This window comes from Danio rerio, chromosome 25 (genome assembly GCF_052040795.2).
Source record: "Danio rerio strain M-AB ecotype USA chromosome 25, GRCz13ab, whole genome shotgun sequence".
Lineage (NCBI taxonomy): Eukaryota > Metazoa > Chordata > Actinopteri > Cypriniformes > Danionidae > Danio > Danio rerio.
In genome coordinates, this window is record NC_141045.1 from 22,320,233 (window position 1) to 22,341,586 (window position 21,354).

General features: G+C 34.7%; 1 protein-coding gene across 1 annotated transcript in view; it reads right to left on the bottom strand.

The window, feature by feature from the left end:
* Positions 1 to 3,040: 3,040 nt before the first annotated feature.
* gnaia (guanine nucleotide binding protein (G protein), alpha inhibiting activity polypeptide a) overlaps positions 3,041 to 21,354 on the bottom strand; it is a 34,267-nt gene continuing 15,953 nt past the window's right edge. Inside the window, 8 exon segments of the mRNA NM_198805.4 lie at positions 3,041 to 4,681; positions 4,776 to 6,226; positions 6,340 to 6,543; positions 8,257 to 8,410; positions 8,495 to 8,624; positions 14,651 to 14,779; positions 17,913 to 18,070; positions 18,211 to 18,352. Coding sequence (NP_942100.1) covers positions 6,353 to 6,543; positions 8,257 to 8,410; positions 8,495 to 8,624; positions 14,651 to 14,779; positions 17,913 to 18,070; positions 18,211 to 18,352 — 904 coding nt within the window. The 3' untranslated portion in view covers positions 3,041 to 4,681; positions 4,776 to 6,226; positions 6,340 to 6,352.

Below are 21,354 nucleotides of genomic sequence, written 5' to 3' on the forward strand. Positions count from 1 at the left end.
GTTTGAAAGTATTTTTTATTCTTTTTTATACTTGACTATTTACATGACTTTATTTTTGCTGTACTAATATGATTAGCAGGTAGTTCATGCGCGAACTGTACACTAATTGAAGCAAAGCACTAAAGATATATATATATATATATATATATATATATATATATATATATATATATATATATATATATATATATATATATATATATATATATAATTAAAGTGTAACATGTTAAAGTTTCTGGATATCAAAGAGGGAAATGTTTTTTTTAAAAAGTGCCAAAAATTGCAAACTGCAAACTGATATGATTCTGTCACGATCATTTTATAACTACAACACTGTTACTTCATTGCCAACTACAGAGAAGAAAAAAATCAAAACAGACAGCTTTGAATAAGATGCCTCAGGGTCAATTCGTGCAAAAGTATCTTTCCATCTAAAAACGTGAGAAGCAGAACACACACTCTCAGAAATAAAGGTACAGAAGCTGTCACTGGCACAGCTTCTAAAGATTAAATTACATGAAATCAAATCGAACCATATTGATTTTGTCAGCTCGCATTGCTTGCATAGTTTGTCATCAACAGTTAGTTCCCAAAAAGCTGTTTTCATGTAAAGAAACAGCAAAAGGCACCATGTTTGGCATACGTTTCCTATTTGTGGCTGAAAATGTTGTTGAAATAGCTCGTTTTAGATTTAAAAAGTTAAATGTTGTGGATCAAAGGACATCAGAAGCTACATCTACACGATTCCGGATAAATCTGAAAACTTCTTGTCCAAATAAACCATGTATACACTATCAATTTAATAAGCCTCACAGCAAGAAGGTTGCTGGGTTGCTGGTTCGAGCCTCGGCTAAGTTGGCATTTCTGTGTAGAGTTTGCATGTTCTCCCTGTGTTCGCATGGGTTTCCTCTGAGTCCTTGGTTTCCCCCACAGTCCAAAGACATGCGGTACAGGTGAATTGGGTAGGCTAAATTGTCCGTAGTGTGTGTGTGTGAATGTGTGTGAATTTTTCCCAGAGATGAATAGAGGCTGGAAGGGCATCCGCTGCGTAAAAACTTGCTGGATAAGTTGACGGTTCATTCCGCTGTGGTGACCCCGGTTTAATAAATGGACTAAGCCGACAAGAAAATGAATGAACACTATCGTTTTCCATTCTTTCCATCATCCACACTAAAATGATTTTGTTCAGTACTGCACATTAGCAAAAGATGCTTTTACCTGGATCATATCCGCCTGCCATTTATTTACTTTCCATCTCTTTGAAATGTTGCAGCAAAATATTGTTTCCGCTGCAGAACAATAGTTCCCAGTAAGCATTTCATGTCCTTTAAAGAGTGGCATGTACATATTGGCTTTAATCTTTAAAGGGCACATAGTTTACCCATTTTTTTTTATTTAATATTAGTATTAAGTTTCTTTTAAGTGTGCCAGTTTAGGTTCAGTTTAAAACACAGTTCAGATTTTTTTATTATAATGTATTAAAAAGTGTCATGTTGGGGGCGTGTACACAGCTCGCTGTTTTAGGGGCGTGTTGCTTCACATGAAAATTAGTTTCGGCTTCCCGCCCAATGTAACAAGGGGGCGGAGCCAAGAGCTCACCAGCTCTGTGTTTGCAGCAGACAGGCAGACTGATAAGCTACATGAGAGGATCAGCATTCAGTCTTACATGTACGACTCGGACACAGACCAAGCAGAGAGTACACAATTATTTGTGTCTTTGCATAGTTTTACACACAACTGTGTGCTAGTTTTAAGTGTCAAACTTGTACACCGAGACTAATAACCACGCACACTGAATTAACTTTGACTGAGGCACCGGATGTACAGCTCGAAGCCATGACACGGCACACCAGACACTCTCTGTGGTGCAGCAGAAACATGAAGTGTCCCGAATCGTCGCGCCACACATTTTAGAACTCGAAACACAGGGCACACACAACAGCGCCCCAAGTCGGCGGCTGTCCGCGGCACCCAGCCACCAACTTGAAGCCGCGTGCACCATGACAGAAACCCACGCCCAGAATTCCAAAATGCATGGTGCCAATTTAGCCAATCAAAACACTCAGACGCATTTACGTCCATGCGGTTTGTAAGAATAAAAGCCTGTGAATGTTTTTTCCAGATACATTCCAGTTACTATGACCATTTATGTGAAGCTGCTTTGACACAATCTACATTGTAAAAGCGCTTTACAAATAATTAATTAATAATTAATTAACTTTACCTACAACTAAAACAACTAAAGTACGATTTATGAAGTGTGCCTTACACAGTTGAGTAGGCTTGACAAACCACATGTAGAAACCGTTCTCTTTTTCTTTGTCTATACCCCCCCCCCTTCCCCCATTCTCTAATACCCAATTCTCTGAGCACTAATAGTTCCCTTGTATAATTAGTACTCGTGTATACTGCCTCTCCTAGTTGAATCGCTAAGTGCCTCCTCAATTGTAACTTTTCTTGCTTGTTCAAACTACTTATTAAAAATGAGTTGAAAAAGTTTGAGGGACAACTTATGTCAAATCCACTTAAATTTGTAAAAACAATCAACTTAAATCGATTTATGTTGGGACAACATGAAGGAATTGTGTGGAACCCGGCATTTTTCCAGTGACAAAGGTATCTGTTAAATGAATAAATGTAAACGTATTTAGTTGATGAAACAAGAGTGTTTCTCATGAGGATATTGAAGGTATGGATTTTTTTTTTAGGTCAGGTTTTCCAACTTTCTTCATTTTCCATTCCTCTATTAACCAAGCGTTTGATCGTTCTGCAAGAGAACTGAGAGATTAGTCAAATCACTTAAATTTAAATCCCCATCTTACCCTAAAATAGAGGGCCACACAGAATCGGCTGAGCTAAGTGTGTGAGTCAGTTGTGGTTGAGGATAAATTTTGCTATTCTGCTCTGCTTTATTTTTGGTTCTTCAGATTAATAAAGTGTTCTAAATACTGAAGGATAAATTTATATATATATATATATATATATATATATATATATATATATATATATATATATATATATATATATATATATATATATATATATATAATAAATTGTTTATACAATTAATTGTTTCTGTCAAATTTTATGTAAAAAAATGATGTAAATCATTCAACTATACCATAATTTAGATAAGACACCCATTAAAAGGTCAAAGTAATAGTTTATATACACCAAAAATTGTCAGAACTATTTATATACAATCATCTGATGACACAGACATTTTAAATACTTATTCATTGCCATTTTTAGTCCTTATACTTTGCCACATTCATTTAAACCTCTAGACTTTGATCATTTGTCAGCTAAAGACATCACTTAAAATATAATATGATCACATTCTTTTTTTATATACTTTATTAAATATGGGTCAGAAGTAGTGTGTGATTTCATTTGTACAAAATATATCTGATATGCTAAATTAATGACATTTATGTGACCCCTTTTCCCTTTATTTCTATTAAATATGAGTGTATTTTTTCCTCATAGTACTGTATATTAATATTTTACCCCTTAAACCATTTTATTTAAATGTTTTTTTTTTTTTACATTTATGGTGACACATTTTGTGGCTGATGTCATCTTAATGAGTTTTTTTTATAAATTTTATATGAAGAAATAATTTGCCTGACCTTTACATAATGTAAACTAAAGACTTAAAAAGTAAACATTCAACCATGTCTTCTGATGGCCACTAGAGTTCAGTGTGAATCCACTTTGTACTCTATTAAAAAAGCTCTCTAAATATTCCTATTTGGAAATATTGATTTATGCATCTCACGTTTTTCAAAAACCCCTATTTAAAGCAAATCAACTCTTACCAATGTGTTAATAGCAAAAATTACAATAAAAAGTAGTAAAGAAAAAAAGCCAGACGTCTTTTTTTAGCATGCTGTTCTTGCAACAGCATTTTTATTAGCAAAATAATGAATATTAGTCAACATTTCTTCCCATCCAATAAGAACCTACATTAAAGGGAAGTTTACAACCATTTGAATTGATCAGGCTATTATCAGAAAAACGGTCTGCATTCCTACTGAAGGTTTCTATAGGATTTTCTATTATACAGGTTGTCTAGATTAAATTATGTAACCAAGTATGAACCTAAAACAAACAAAAAAAAAAAAAGTCCTATTCTTTGGTCCCTTTAAATCCATTTGACAACGGTTGGTTCCCTTTGATCAGTAAAAATGTCTCTTATTGTGAAATGTTGACCTTTTGAGGAGTTCCCCATTAAAACAGTTCATGATGTGCAGGTGCACAGGAACCAATTCAACAGCTAATTTGAAGCTCACCGCAGTTTTTCCATCATTCCAATCACAGGCAAATCTGACACACACACACGCTGTGCTGCTAATGACGGCTGTACGAGATTCAGCACAAGCTTTAAAAACTCTTAGGAACAGGCAAAAAGCTTTTGATATGTTTGGATTTTCCTGTTAAATTGATAGTTTTGTGGGAAAGCCCATTTCTGCCACAGGATTACAATTTGTAGCTTTTCTTCATAATTTTAACTAAATAGAGCATTTAAATATGTAAAATCTGTATTGCGAAAAACTTAAAAACTGTGAGTTAAATTTAGCAACTTATGAACTTTAAACAATCTCAAATGTGAAAACTTACAATTCTAGTCAAAAATGAAGGACATAACTGCAAAATTAGCATACACACACACACACACACACACACACACACACACACACACACACACACACACACACACACACACACACACACACACACACACACACACACACACACACACACACACACACGCACTGTGGAGCTTTAGTTAGAATTACAGCAAAAAGTAAAATCTGCAGCAAAATGTAGACTTTAAAGACTTTCAAGATTTAAACTCAAAGTTCCATTTAAGACAATTATAAAGACAAAATCTGAATTTTGACAGCTTTAAAGCGGAATTGCGACAAAAGTTAAAAGTTAAAACGGTGGCAGACTTGCAATACTAAAGTCAGAAATGTAACAAATTCAGCATTGCCACATAAATGCAGAATTGTGACAAAAAAATCTGAATTGTAACAAACTCACTAGCTTCATGTAAAGCAGAATCGTGAGAAATTGTCTTAAAAATATTAAATACCAGGGAAAAGCGTGGATTATTAAAGTCAGAATTTCCATTTAGAGATAAATATGAATTGCGCCAAACTCGCTCACTAGATAAAGCAGAATTTCCAAAAATGTAAAAAAAATTGGTATCACTTTTATTTGATGGTCTCTTTAACGGATTTTGTTGAATTTAAGTTACATTGCATCTACATGCCAAATAAATCTCAAAAGATTATAAGTAGACTGTTAGGTTGGGGTTATGGTTAGTGTATGTTCACAAGTACTTGCCAAGTCTCTTAGGCAGTTAAATATGTTGAAGGAGCAGACCCTCTACTAATACTCAAATTAGAAGTAATTGGAATGTAGTTGCACTGCAACTTTGTCAACAAAATGTGTAATGGGACCATCAAAATAAAGTTACCAAAAACTTAAATTAACAATTCTAAAAATCTGAATTCAAGATGAACCAAGTACTGCCACATAAAAAAAACAAGAATGCAATATATGTAGAAATGCGACAAGCTCAGAATGAAAAGTTTTAGCTTGCAATTTGTATCCCAGATTTGAGACCTTCTTGAAACACTGTGTAACATTTATTTAATTTTGTTTTTGCTACTTTTATTCCAAGATTATATGTCAAAACCAAAAACGTAAGTTAATCCTGTGACAGAAATAAGCTACTATACATTTAAACAGTCACTCACAGTTGTTTGGTCTTAAAAATATCAGGCTTTTTATACTACAGTTGAGCAGATGAGAGTTGTGTGGATAAATATCAACTGTCTCTTATTAAACTCAGTTGAAGTGGCAAAGAAAAGCACTGCAACATTAACTGAAGGCACATGACCTTAGTATTCGGAGTAAAAACTGGAAAAAAAATTGTTCCCAGAAACCCTTTGAATGAAAAATAGCCTTTAAAAAGGACCTTTAAAGACAATGTCTAAAAATGGTGAAAAATTCCAGGAACAATTACAGTTGTACAAATATTTTACACAAAATGCTCTTTTTTTTCTTCCCTAAAACACCCTAAAAAAATCTAAAATGTTCAGAGAACATAAATATGAAGTTAAGTAATGCATTCAACATTCAGGTTCATGGTTGACCTTCTTCCTGTTTTGGTTCTCCCAAAGATTTAACATCAGGCCACTCGCTGTCAACACTGCCAAAAGACAAAAAAAAAAAAACCACACACTTAATGGAAAAATAAACAATCTTACCAGAATGATATGAATTCATGCAAAATAAAAATGAAGCTCTATTGTTCCTGCTCACCAATGAGCTGGCTTTAGAAGAGGCCGCAGTCCTTTAGGTTGTTTTTGATGATGACATCAGTGACGGCATCAAAGACGAACTGCACGTTCTTGGTGTCAGTGGCACAGGTGAAGTGAGAGTAAATCTCTTTGGTGTCCTTCCTCTTATTCAGGTCCTCAAACTGACACTGGATGTAAGCAGCCGCCTCTTCATATACGTCAGATCCTTATAGAGAGTTTTGACAGTTAAGAGAGCAAATCAGACATCTTTATACACACACATTTATTCCTCAAAATCTTTATTATATTTTATACTTTTTCCTCTACAGTCCTAAACTATGTATTATTAAAAAAAGACTATCCATCTAGACTTTATTGAAACTATTATTAATCTATCATTATAATATCGCTTATGATACCAGATACTTAAATTAAAATTAGAATAAAAAAATAGAAAATAACAAACACGAAAACAACTTGGTCTGCAATGTTCTAAATAAAGTTCTAATAAATCAAAATAATAAATGTTAAAAAATAAAGGGGGAAAATTATAAAAATAAAATAAAACAATGATTAGAAAACTAAATCTAGTATGTCATATTTTCCATATAAATTATAAAAGATTACTTATTATTATTATTATTATTATTATTATTATTATTCAAAATAAAAATTATAGAAAAAGGAACAAGTGAACAATTTAATGTGTAATATTTTCTAAATGATTTATAATATTATATCACTTATAACAGAAACTTTCAAATAAATCAAAACATTTATTATTACTAAACAATTATTATTTAGCATTTTATTTTCTATAGTATTGAAGTGACATATTTAGCATTAGTGCTGCATGATTAATCGTATCACAATCATGACGTCAGCGACTGTGCCGTTATATGACGCAACAATGTTACAATTGTAATAAAAAAATTAATAAAAAAAAAAAACATACTTTGACAACAGTTTTCTGATTTCCATGTCGCTAACAAAACAAACAAAATGTTTATCTCATATTAGGGCTATCATACTGGGATCAAAATGTATTTAAATCTGAGATGCAATTTTATATATATATATATATTTTTTTTTTTTTTTTTTTTTTAGGCCTCCCTAATTAATTTTTAGTTATAATAATTTTTTTATCACCAGCCACTGTGGCTAGTACTTTTTCAACATTACTAGCCACTCTGCATTTTCACTAGCCAAAATTTTGTTGTTTGTAAAATACATTTTATATGCAGAAATTTGACTGCGGCTTGATAAAATGACTTGATTTAGATTAGATGGATGAATTTCAACCAGCCAAAGTGGCTAGTGGGAGTGGCTCTCTAACCCTGCCACAGCTGAAATCTATCCGCATATGGTGGGTGTTAATATCAAGCACTGACTATTATTTATAATAATAATTATAATAAATTATAGCTATAGTTCTTAAAAAGAAAAAAAAGAAAAGAAAAAAAAAGCACCTAAATATCAGAAATTAGAATAAGTCAAGAAAAAAGCAATTGGTGCATATTGAATTTCTGATTATTACTAATTAAACTAATAAAAATATTCCCAAATCGCGCAGCCCTGTTTAGTATTAAATTACAATATTTTATAACATAATTACATTTTTCCATACTATATTTTATAAAACAGCATTCCATTTGTTATGCAAAAATACATTTCTTGATTAGTTTTTTTTTTTCAAACAAAATTATAAGAATTGTATTTAATAATATATGTTATATAATTTATAATGTACTATATAAACAACTACAATAAGCATTTAATTTATTACTTTTAATTCAATATTTTATATTATAATTTATACAGATGCATTGTATTTTCTTATACAATAAAAAACTAAATAATAATATAAATAAACATACTACAAAATAAAATTCAAAAACATTACATTCAAGCTGTATTACATTCATTAAGCTGTTCATACCTGGATATTCTGGGAAACAAATACTAAGCGGGCTCATCCTGATCTTCTCTTCAAACAGATCCTTCTTGTTGAGAAACAGGATGATGGAGGTGTCCGTAAACCACTTGTTATTGCAGATGCTGTCAAACAGCTTCATGCTCTCATGCATTCGGTTCTACAAAGGAGACAAAACGAGCACCGTTTGAGAGGAATGTCCCAATGCAAAGCTTCTCAAAGAGCAGATTTAAATTTTTCTCACCATCTCCTCATCCTCAGCCAGGACCAGGTCATAATCACTGAGGGACACGCAGAAGATGATGGAGGTCACTCCTTCAAAGCAGTGAATCCATTTCTTCCTCTCAGATCTTTGGCCACCTACGTCAAACATCCTGAAAAGCAGAGGAGAGCTGTTCAGCAAGATGCATTCTGTGCAGGGCGGTACCAACAGAGGGCGGAAAAGAGTGGAACTGTACCCCCAGATCCAATCTTAGGCTACAAAAAATATATAAAAAATGGATAAAAAGCTTGATATTTTTAAGACCAAACAACTGTGAGTGACTGTTTAAATGTAGTAGTTTATTTCTGTCACAGGATTAACTTACGTTTTTGGTTTGAACATAACCTTGGAATAAAAGTAGCAAAAACAAATGTGGCCTGAAATGGAAAAAAATGTTCAACTGCATTCACACTAACACAATAATGATCTGCTAGTGTTGGGGTGATACAGTAGATTTTCAGATCACCCTAATTTCCAGCTATGAGATTGCACTATTCGATCACAAGGGGGAGTAGTAGTTATTGTTTACTTATTTGCTCCATCATTTAATCACTTTTAAATGCATGTTTTAAACTCTTCATCTTTTTTCTACTAATGTAATCAACTTGCTTTGCATTTTGTTTTATCTTGTAATATAACTCAAACAATTCTAGCTAAATTAGGTGCCAAGACATAAATAACTTTAAACATCAGACTTGATGCATCCTAATGTGGTACAGGACAAGATTTGGTGCAGGAAAATTGATATGTAAAATAATAAGTTGATCCACATTTACAAGCATAGGCAAACAAAACCAAAAACAATGCATTACGTATACCAGGCCATTAATGGATGCGGTCATTATGCTAGTAAACAGTACCTGTAGGGAATATGTATATGGTTAGTATATGTCTCCTCTGTTGGTTGTACTGGCAAGTAGATTCACACTTTACAGATGAAGTGTTAGCAAACTTCAAACCACAACTCTACCACAGAGTTTCCGTTTCCGTTAATCTACAATTGCTCAAACATGTACCATGTATGAAAATGACATCATCTTTTTCAAGAGTCTTGTTTTGGGGTTCACACAGACATGACAATGGCTGCATTTTCAAAAACTTCTACTTTATTGTGGATTTATGGGTTTTTCAGTCAAAAAATGCTATTGTTGTGTAAATGAACCTGGGGAAATGCATAAAAAGTTTTACGTTTTCTGGCTGAAAATGTTGTGTAACCTGCCATCTAGACTCCTAACAGCCCCCCAAAAAACAGAGAACCTCCAATCCCCTTAATCTGTTCACTTAAAGCAATTTCACTGTCAATAAACAACACTGAGGTGTAAACATCAGTAACATTACAGAAATTACAAACAATATAATAAATAATATGAAAAATAAACTAAAATGCAAAATGTTTAAATTTGATTCACATTTACACCTGAAAATCTATGCATTTTCTACATTACAACAATATTTAATATATAGTTTACTACATAAACTATTTTTTTTTTTTAATTATCCATCTAAAAAAAAACTAAATGCCATGGTAAAATATATTTTATTTTTATTATTCTATTATTGTGTAAATTTATTCTAATATTACTACATTACTAATTACTATATTAAGATCAAAAAAGACAGACACCATTGTATTATCTTCAAGAATAAATATTAGTGACATTTAATAAAATATTGGCTGTACTAAGTCTTATTCTATATTATTTATTATTATATAAAACTGCATTCCATTTAATATTGCATGGAATTAATTTCTTTAGTTGTTTTTATAAGCACAAATGTTATACAAAAAGCTATACAAATATATTTTCTATATGAAATATAAGGTGCTACATGACAAAATATTTAAATCGGCTCTGGAGTTGAAACAGTAACATAATAAAAAAAGTAAGAGGACCTGCCTGAAGTTGGGGCTGACGCAATCATCATAGCAGCGTCAGCCAATGAAATTAGTTTGCAATCAGCTACTGTCTGACCTGGTGTATTTGCATAAAGTGATCGGATTGGCTGATTCTTCGATTGGCACTTAAAAAGTTACGCTTTATTTACAGGAGGCGTCAGTGTCAATGCTTCTCATTCATTTTGAAGGGGTGACGTCAAGCATTGCCAAACTAAATTGTGGATCCGTGTGCAGAGGTTGGGAATTTCTCAGCTTTTCAAGTGCCAATGGAAGCGTCAGTTAATCAGATCACTTTATGCAAATACACCAGCTGAGACAGTTGCCGATTGTTTATTAATTTCATTGGCTGATGCTGCTATGATGATCTTGTCAGCCTCAACTTCAGACAAGGCCTCTGTCAAGTGTTGACGCTGAAGCCCTGTGTGAATCGAGCATTAAGAAATGTCTTTAACTTCTGCAGCGATCACCGCTATTGTAGTGGCGCGGACGGGTCCACAATTCAGTTCGGCATTGCTTGACGCTACCCATTCAAAGTGAATGGAAAGCATTGACGCGGATGCCCTGTGTGAATGGGGTTTAATATAGAAAAATTATCAAGTAATGAAATCTCATTACACTCCATGAAATAAATAATCATTTTACAAAATTTACATTAGTAATGATGTCTCTTACTTTGGTATGCCCAGAATTTGTTTGATGTTTCAAATCGAACTAAGTATAATTTATTATTACCTGCTGAAAATGTCAATTTTGGGGTCAAAATAAAAGACATAGTTTCTGTGCCTTTAAATGCAAATGAGCGGTTTCTTCTTACCCTGTGCTCGAAATAGATGCCATGATAAGAGCAATGATGGAATGAAACCGAGACAGTCAGAAATGCCAGCATTAAGGCTGAACCAGGAACTTTCAGAATCACTATATAATTACTATATTTATCTTTTTTGCGATGATGAATGATCCACAAACAAACACTGTTACAATGTTCACTATGTCCTATAAATAAACACAAAATAAACATGTACTTTTAAATAAAGAAATGAAAGTATTTAAATAGCGCATGGAATTTATAAGCACCCTGCCTCATGACTCACCATCACAACTCAGTTCATAGCATACCTTGAATAGACTATTTGGTGTTTGTTAGTATTGTAACTTGGGTTGAGTTGTAGTTGGGTTAAATGGCATAGCTTTTATTGTGATTTTTTTGTCATTGTGTAGTTTTGTATTTATCTATATTTATTTAATTGTGTATATATATACTTTTAATTATTAATATATATTGTGCAAATGTAAAGAATTGTTCTATAATAATTAATTCAGCTTTCTTTTGAAAGTCATTTTTAAAAGTATCACTTGGTGACCTATAAAGAAAATTTAGGTATACCTAGGAAGAGTCAAATAATAGTTCAGTACTTAAAAAAATAGCCATACAGTGAGCCTCAAACACCATTGTTTCCTCATCCTCATGTAAATTCCGCGAGTATAAAACCCTGGTAAAAACCAGGCTTATGAGAACGCAATGCAGACTGTTATGTTGCTCACAAGGCTAGTCATTAGCACGCTTTTAAGATTTGCATGTTCTTTAAGACCTGCATGAGAATCCACATAATCAGAAGTTAAGCTGTAAAAACACAGACTGATGTTGCTCATCATTAATATGCACGCCACAGGCACCAATTGATTGGACACAATGTTTCCTAGTGAGATTACAGCAATGATAATTTTCCTGTCCTTTTTAAAGTTTATATAAAACTTGCTATGTATTAGAGAAGTTACGATCGATCGCCATCGGCTGATAATCACATTTCATGACTCGAGCGGTACTCATTGATCTAACCGATCTTATGAACCCATCACAAAAGTTTGTTTACAAGTATACAAGCAGAGGAAGACCCAGAGCAATGTTTCCAAATTGCATTGTTAGTCATTTTTCTTACCATTTTTAAAATTTGTTTTTTCCATTTTCTTTTCATAAAGTGGCTTCTGACCATTACATACATGCAACATCCTTAATTTATTATCTTAGGTAAGGAAAGATCTCATACTTAAAGGGTACTTGTGCTTATGCAATGGCAAAGTTATAATAAGCTTGAAGAATCAGAATTGGTACTCGGTATCAGCTGATCACCATGACAAGGAATCGGTTCTCTGTATCGGCTTCTAAAATCCTGATCGGAGCATCCCTACCATGCATGTGTGACTCAACCAGATGGTTTTCGATAAGCAATCTATTCATATGCGCATCTGGATGCAAAATGTACAATATGCGAATTAAAATATGTATTCAGTAAGGAATAGGTTATCCAATAGTAAATCATTCAGTAATAAAATAAGGAAAGTTTGTTTATTTTTTTAATGTATTGTGTTTGTGAAATTTCAACATACACATGTAGATTGCGGAGTAAGTGTGTTCTTATAAAATGCACCATTAAAAATAGTGTCTTAACACTCAACTATAATTGTCAATTTTCTGAAGTGAAAGAATAGCAATGCACTTTATTAAATGCCATTTGCTTGCGCAGAGCTTAATATTAATTCCTGGCTGTTTCGGTCTGGTTTTTTTTTTTTTTAAGTTTAATCATAGTTTAGCATATATTTTATTCACAACACAACTCAGGACCAAAATAGATTACTTCAGTGGTTTTAATAGATAGCTTGCTCACTCCACATAGGTAAAATCAACTTCCAGTACTTAAAGGGCCATGAAACCCCCTCGTTTCAGCAGGGTGTTTTCACACCTCTACTTTGGAAAAAGTCAGAAAAGTGGGCGTGTCCAGCTCTGTTTAGGGGGGAGTGTCGGAGGAAGAAAAGTGGGATGGTGTGGGAGTGTCTATTTGGGCACGCGCGAGTTTCAGAGTCAAAATACACACACACAGTAGAAAGTGATGGTGTTTAACCTACATGGACATCTGTAGTCGAATTATTTGCCAAATTATTAAATGGTGGAATTTAACTGCAGTTTGGCTCTTTCATTCAGGGAATTCATTCATGTCCCTCGCGACAAACGAGATATTTGATTCGAGGAACTGCTGTAAGCGTGTATTTTTCATGCAATGTTTGATACCGCACGGCGAATGAGAGAAAAAAAAACTCCGCATTTCCCGGAAACTTAGATGCACACGGCAGGTAGAGTCAGAAAGCCGCGTGTGTTATTCCGGTCACTTAATGCGGTGAAAACCCTACACGAGGTTAAAGTTTGGTTGTAGTGCTAACATGTCTACACTCAGTCCAATGGTTAACTTAGTTCGATACGAACAAACTGAATAAACAAAGAGCAATGGTCGCTCACTTACCAAATCTGTAGAGACAGGACAATCACCAGCAACTAGAGCCGCGTCTTTATTAAGAGAAGACTACAAGCGAATCCGGAACTCAGCGTTTGCAGATGAGAACAGCTCTCAGGTAAACAATGTTCCTCCTTAGACACGCAAGTTATTTTTGACGAGCGTCGCGTACACTGTAATCCACACGCGAGTCTGAGCTCTCACAGAGAGAAAATGAAAACGAAACTTAACTGCAGCAAACTATAAAAGCAACACTTCACGCTTGTTTTGTGAGTGTCGTCTAAACACTGTGACAGTAATGAATATTAATGAAGTTGCACAATATAGTGCGCTGATTGGTTTGAACAAAGCCTTACTCATGCATTAATGCAACACACTGTAAGACGTAATAAGACACACTCTGGCACAGACGTCCAGTCTGCACGCTAGAAATGCTATTATGTCATGACCGTGACGCAGCTTCAAAAATTTGTTTCAAACCGGAAGTACGAATTTGCTTGAAATAACACAAAAACAACCAATTTACACTTTTTAGTGAAATATAGGTGTCCTAATAGTGTTTTTAGCAGTGTGGGACACATATACGACTGGCAACAGCTCAAAAAATGTGTTTTGGTGTTTCGTGACCCTTTAAGTTAAAAAGATTGAACAACTCATCTACTACGCTTGTTAAATTAGAGCTCATTAACATTCATGACCATTCCAAATTTGGTCAATATGGAGATTCTGATTCATGGGGTTTTTATGGGGAAATAAATGAGCATATAAAAACAGTTTCTGGATTTTTTTTACTTGCCTAAGCCAGATATCTACTATGTAGATATCGGAGAACAATTTAACATGTTGAATCAACGAATAGTCAATTGCACACTTAAACATATCAATTAATGTCACTACTATAGGAAAAACCCAAACATTAACTGACCCTAGTTTTGGATTTTAAAATTAAAAACTCACTTGAAGTGAAGATCCTTGAATGTGAAGTGGGTTTCCACAATACCAGTAGTCTTCACTCTGGTCCTCAGAACATCTTGCTGTGTTGGGACATATGAACTATTGGATATTCTGTCCAGATCATTCAGGTAGCTAAAAAGAGAAAATACTGTTCAGTTCATAAAAAATAAATAAATAAAAATTCAAACCATCCTCTTAATTATTTAACTTATCTGTAAAAAGCAAAACAAAAAAAGCCATTCGATCAGTTTATTTAGAATAAAAATGTAAATTCTATAGTAATTCTGCTTGATTGTTGCACTAAATAAAAAATGCCCTTTTATAAAACATCTCCATACAGGTGACAATGTTGTTTAAAACAACTAAAACATATAATGCATGCCAGGTCAGTAGTTGGCGATGTCACTTTAACAAACACTATACACATGGGCTGTATCCAAAACTGCCCCCTATACCATTAAACAGTGCATTACCCTATACCATTAAACAGTGCATTATTTGCGGGAGCAGGCAATTGTAGTGGCCCAAAACTATAGTGGATTTTCTGAAGTGCACTCAATCAATCCCACAATGCATCGCAAAAACAAGTGTACAAAAGAAGTACACTCAACAGCTAGAGAATACCCATATAATCTCAACCCTTTATAATATTAATATACATGCACATGTAATGCACATGTCAAAGTAAAGCTGTACAGGTCTTTAACGTGTCTTATAAGAAGCACTTCTCACAAAACAGATACTTCATACACAAAAAATTCTCTATAAATGTTTATTACTAATCTTTCTCATAATCAACATAATTTCTCATAATCAACATAATTTAAAAGGGTAGCCAAAAAGTGGTACGGTACGGTTCGCTTTTTGGTAACTTTTGACAGTGGAATTGGCCACAAAAGTGTACAAACATGTACCGTACTGTACCACTCAATGAATACGGACCATAAGGTTTAGTTTTAGCATACTGTGTTGACATTACATTTTCAGCTCAACAAAGGCATGAGTTTGAGGAGGGGATATTTGTATTATTGACCAATCAAATTATTACTTTAAAGGGCACCTATGGTGAAAAATGTACTTTTCAAGCTGTTTGGACAGACATGTCTGTAGATATAGTGTATAAACCGTCATATTGGGGTGATATAAACACACAGCCCTTTTTTTTTTTTTTCAATTTAACAACATAAAAACGGTGGCACAATTGGAGCGGTTTTTAGATCAACCACAACTTGACGTAGGAGTGCGTTTCCCCCGCTCAGCAATATTGATTGACAGGTGCATCACCATATCCTTGGTTTGTTGTTTCACGTCCGCCATTTTCAGCGCGAGTCAAAGCGATATCACTAAAGGAACACACTTGCTCTATTTTTAGATGTAACTTCAGCCGTTTGCATTTCTCGCGAACACAGAAGCTCCCAGTGAGTGTGATCTTAACTAGGTGCAGCTGGAAAAGTGCAAGCGCGTTGCCTCATGTGCGCGTCTCTCCATTGGAAATAAAATAAGTACCTTGCCTGCAGGTCGCATACCAGAATCGCCACGCAGAGCGGCGATTCTGGTATGTGACCTGCAGGCAAGGTAGTTATTTTATTGCAGAGCCATGCATTTTAGAATTCTAAACATAGGTTTCTATCAGGGTGCACACAACGGCGCTTCAAGTCAGCGGCTGGGCACAGTTGTCGACTTGAATCGATGTTGTGTTTAGCCTGATAGAAACCTATGTTTAGAATCCGAAAACGCATGGCGCTGCGATTCGGGACACTTCATGTTTCTGCCGCGCCACAAAGTGTCTGGTGTGCCGTGTCGCGGCTTCAAGCGGCGCATCCGGTGCCTCAGTCAGGTTAATTCAGTGTGCGTGGTCAATAGTCTCCGTGTACTTCACTTCACCACTTCACATCCTAATCTGCAATTGCCTCTTTGAATATCACACTAACTGTACAAAAAAAACAGACCTGAAACTTGCCTTTAGTACTTATTCATTGTTGCTCTTAGTTGTGTAAATTGCTTCCTTGTCCTCATTTGTAAGTCGCTTTGGATAAAAGCGTCTGCTAAATGACTAAATGTAAATGTAAAAGCTCGGCACTTAAAACTAGCACACAGTTGGGTGTAAAACTATACAAAGACACAAATGATTGTGTACTCCCTGCTTGGTCTGTGTCCGAGTCTTACATGTTTGGCTGAAGAGCTGGTAAGCTCTTGGCTCCGCCCCCTTGTTACGTTGGGCAGAAAGCTGAAACTAATTTTCATGTAAAGCAACACATCCCTAAAACAGCGAGCTGTGTACACGCCCCCAACATGACACTTTTTAACACATTATAATAAAAAAATCTGAACTGTGTTTTAAATCGAACCTAAACTGGTACACTCAGAAGAACCATAATACTAATATTAAATCATAAAAAAAAGGGTAAACTATGTGCCCATTAAAAAGAATTAAGTATGTGATGTGACTTAAATGTAAACAATTTAATTAGGTTTAAGTTGTTGATCTTGCAGAACAAGTGTTACATGATAATGCAATCACAAGAAACCCATGTATTCGATAGATTACAAGTTGACGGTAAGGTGTAGTAATTCAAAAATAGATCTAAAAGCATTTATTATTCATTTTTATTAAGACTAAACTGTATTTACATGACTAGAAACCTAAATGAAAGCATCAATAGAATAAAACAAGTCATTTTGACTCATGTAGAGCAATTTAGTAAAGTAGGTAATTTTCTCCTGTTAGCAAAAACGAGTGTCCCATCTAATCTTGTGTGGAAATGACAAGATAATACTTATGAGAAGAATTAAAGAAAATAGTAAGTGATATTTTTATATTTCCAAAATATTAGCATTCTTTCATACTGATTATTCTTCATTATCAATTTTTTTTTTTTTAATTCTTAAAAAAAAAATATATAATAAAAATCCAATAGATGTTTAAATGTCCTCAGTAACATTTTTTTTCATTCAAAATTTGAAATTCTAATCACCCTCACTTCATCTTGCTCATCTGGGTTATATGCAAACAGTATGGGTTCCCAGAATGCTTGGAGAACACAGCACAAATTTGCATTTTTGAAAAGTTTGCATAAAGCATATTTGAATCATAGGCCATAATGGATGGAATAATGTCTATAATAACTCAATGTGAACGAAATGTCGGCACACATTACACGTATGACGTGGTCAGTAACCACAATGTAAATTGGAGAAGGATTACGTGGTGATCTCAGAGGTCATTATGTGAAAACCAGGCCAAAAGCATGGCAGATATACTCACTATGAGGCAGAGTCATTGAGCTGGTACTCTCTGGAGCGATGGAAACAAAGCCGTACGCCTTCATCCCTCCAGAGCCGCTTGATTACTCCGGCAAGCTCACTCGTCATGAAACCCTCATCTACGGAGCCGGCCATCACAAACAGCTGTCTTGCGTCATCCTACGACAGTCAAGCCAATCAAATGAATTATGTATTCTGTTTTTTCCTCCATTTGCAACATTAGCATTACATAAATAAGTGGACTGGAAATTCTCTGGCCTGCATTTAACCCCACTTTGCAGTACAGCGACAGCACTTACAGCTCGTTCAGGATCCGCAAAGTCAATCCTCAGGCGGCCCATGGCTCTTATGATGGCAATGATGGACTGGATTGTGTTGCTGTAAACCACGACTCTGTATTGTTTGCACTCTTCCTCTGAGTACCCCGCTTCATGGATGATTCTGTGAAAGAGAAGGACAATAATTGTTAATTGAACTAATAGAGCTAATGGTTTCTGGCACGTGTAATGCGAATATAGTCCCTGCTGAAAAGGCTGGAAGTGTTCGGCTGCTCGCTGTGCCAAACAACACCCATTAAAAGTGAAGGTATAATCACTGTATTTGCTTACAAAGTGCAGCAGGAAGGCTTTCGTAAGCCAAAACGTGCATAAAGTTGATGGGTTTTTAGAATGGGGGTTTGGTAAATTGCCTTAAATAGAGTCTGTCGCTTATAGAATCTCAAAAACAATTCACTTTTTAATGTGTAACTCTATACAAATAATTGTATTTACTAAGTGGCTAAATTTAAACTTGCATTTAGCAGACGCCTTTGTCTAAAGTGACTCAGCAGGTTTTCTGCAGGTTTCATCATGTAAAATGTAAGACCTTTTGTAAGACCATTATGAATTGAATTTTAGACTTATAAAGGGCTAAAGACTAATGATTATTTGTAATAGCCTGGTTGGGCCAACGGAATGTTTTTTGCTTGCCACAATCAAAAAAAAATTCTTATTATTTCTTAGTGACATACTTTAATGCAGGGGTTTTCAAACTGTGGGGCGCACCAGCACCTATTAAGACATTGAGGAGTGCACTCGAGTAAATTATGATTCATTTACTCGAGTAAATGAATGAATGAATGAAAACTGGTGAGCCGGCGAAACGTCCTACATGACGGTAATAGTTTGATTGCGGCGTTTACTTCAATAATGCCACTAATATATGCATACTGCCACTAAAATATGCATACTTCACATGTCTTAACTTCGTTTCTGTTTAGTTCAGTTATGACTTTTGTCGAATTAAGGTGATCAAAAACTTGCTGTTTACAAGCAGACTTTTAATCAGAGTATTGTCTTAACCATATTCAAATCGTGTTAAATTATTTTTGGCCATTTAAACACTCAATGTTCTCTACACCATCAGGGCTCTGTGAACTTGGCTTTGCGAAGCAGCATTTTCTGTATGTACGTACATCAAAATCAAGTATGCTATGGCTCACGCTTATCCGCTTGTTAAGTGTGACGTCATGCGGAGCGGCTTTCGGGTCCAAGCGCTCTATTTAACTGAATGGGGAGATTCATGAAATGGTAATAATAAACGTTTACAAAGCGATTTAATACTTTCGAAAGTCACGATCGCAATATGTCCATGCCTAATATCCGATGTCCAGAAAGTGATTCATCGTTTTATAAATTGTTAAAATTTTGGTATTTGTTATGCAGCAAGCCCAGAGATTGTTGTGTACACTATGACTTTATGTAAAATTAACTTTAATGTGTGATAGGAATAAAACGCGATCATAAACGAATGATTTCTCCACTCAAATGAATGGCGGCTTGGACCCGGAAACAGTATACATACGTCACAAACACGTCACCACTTAACAAGCGGATTGACAGTGGAAGATGAGTTACAGTTAGTTGTGTCAGGAATCCGGCTCAGCCATCACACTGAATCAGGTAAGCTATATATTTATGCTTCAATGTAATTAATGCTACGCATTTTTAAAAAATGTTTGCACATGCATTGTCATTTTGGCTCGAGGGAGGGGTGCCTGGGGGTGCGAGTGAAGTTGTACATGAAATTGTGCATGTCCTAAAAGTTTGAAAACCCCTGCTTTAATGTGCCAAATTAGGAAAACTGCACTTGTGTGAAGCACACTTCATAAATGCGCTATGATTTTTTGTGTGTGTATGTGTGTGTGTGTGGAGCAAATTTGCAAAAAAAGGTGCAGGTGTTGTTTAAAGTAGGGATGCAACGATTAACTGATTTCACTATTAATCACGCTTTAATTCATCATGGTTAATTAATCATAAGGGCCTTTTAACACCATGTTTTAGAACAAAACAAAACTGCTGCAACTAAAAGTTGTCAACTGTGTGCTAGTTTAAAGTTTTGAGCTTTTACACTGAGACTAATAACCACGCACAGTGTATTATCTATGACTGAGGCAATTAAATAAGGCAAGTTTGTTATTTTTAAGGAGGGAGGCGTACGCGACGTCATCACACTTTTTAGGCGCACCTAGTTGAGATGACAGGGAGCTTCTGTGACCGCAGGAAATACAAATGGCTGAAGTTTACGGAAGATGCAACAAAAGGTACAGAGGTTCTCAAACCCACCTAAAGTTACAAATAATGGCGCTAATAAGAGCAATCGTGGTTAATGTTGATCTGCCAGCCGAGATTAACCAAGTGTTTTCAGAGAGAGTGCTGAAAGTCTCGAAGTGGATGAGCTGATGAGAATCCGGCTCCCCGCCTCTTGTTTATTGGGCTGGCTGTCTCACTTGTTTTTTTCCACTAACACACAAAAACGTGAATCTGCGCAAAACGAGACTGAACATTTAAAATGACACAAACTGAAATCAAAACTTTTAAAGAGAGGTAGAAGTGAGACTTTTCTTCTATTCATTTGTCCATTCTATCTTTTATTTTTCTATTTAGTTACTGATGACTTGAGCATTGAACTAAATGATTTATTCTAATCTTACACTTCTGTTTTGAAGCAGAAATATGATTAGTTCATTAAATTCAGATGGTTATAAAACCAATAGTGCAAAATGTATATTTCTTACTGCAATGCTTTTTTTTTTTTTTTTTTGCAAACCATAATTTTTTTTTTCATGATGTAACATTCAGGGCAGCATGATGATGAGAAATGCAATTTATAGTTAGTAATATTTTTATCATCATCATCATAAACATTATTATTCTATAAACATTAGACATTCATTTTGGAATTATTGCACAAACACCAATAAGTCATTACAGAATTAGATGGTTTTTGTTGGTCCTGATTGATGCCGTTTTCAAATACAATAAACTTATGGTGCTCCTAAACTTTTGAAGTTGGGAGCACCGGTGCTGCCAAGTCAAAAAAAGGTAATTTCAAGCCCTTTAAACAAATACATATTTATAGACTATGAATAACACTTTAAAATATAAGGAGTTTTCATGTGATTG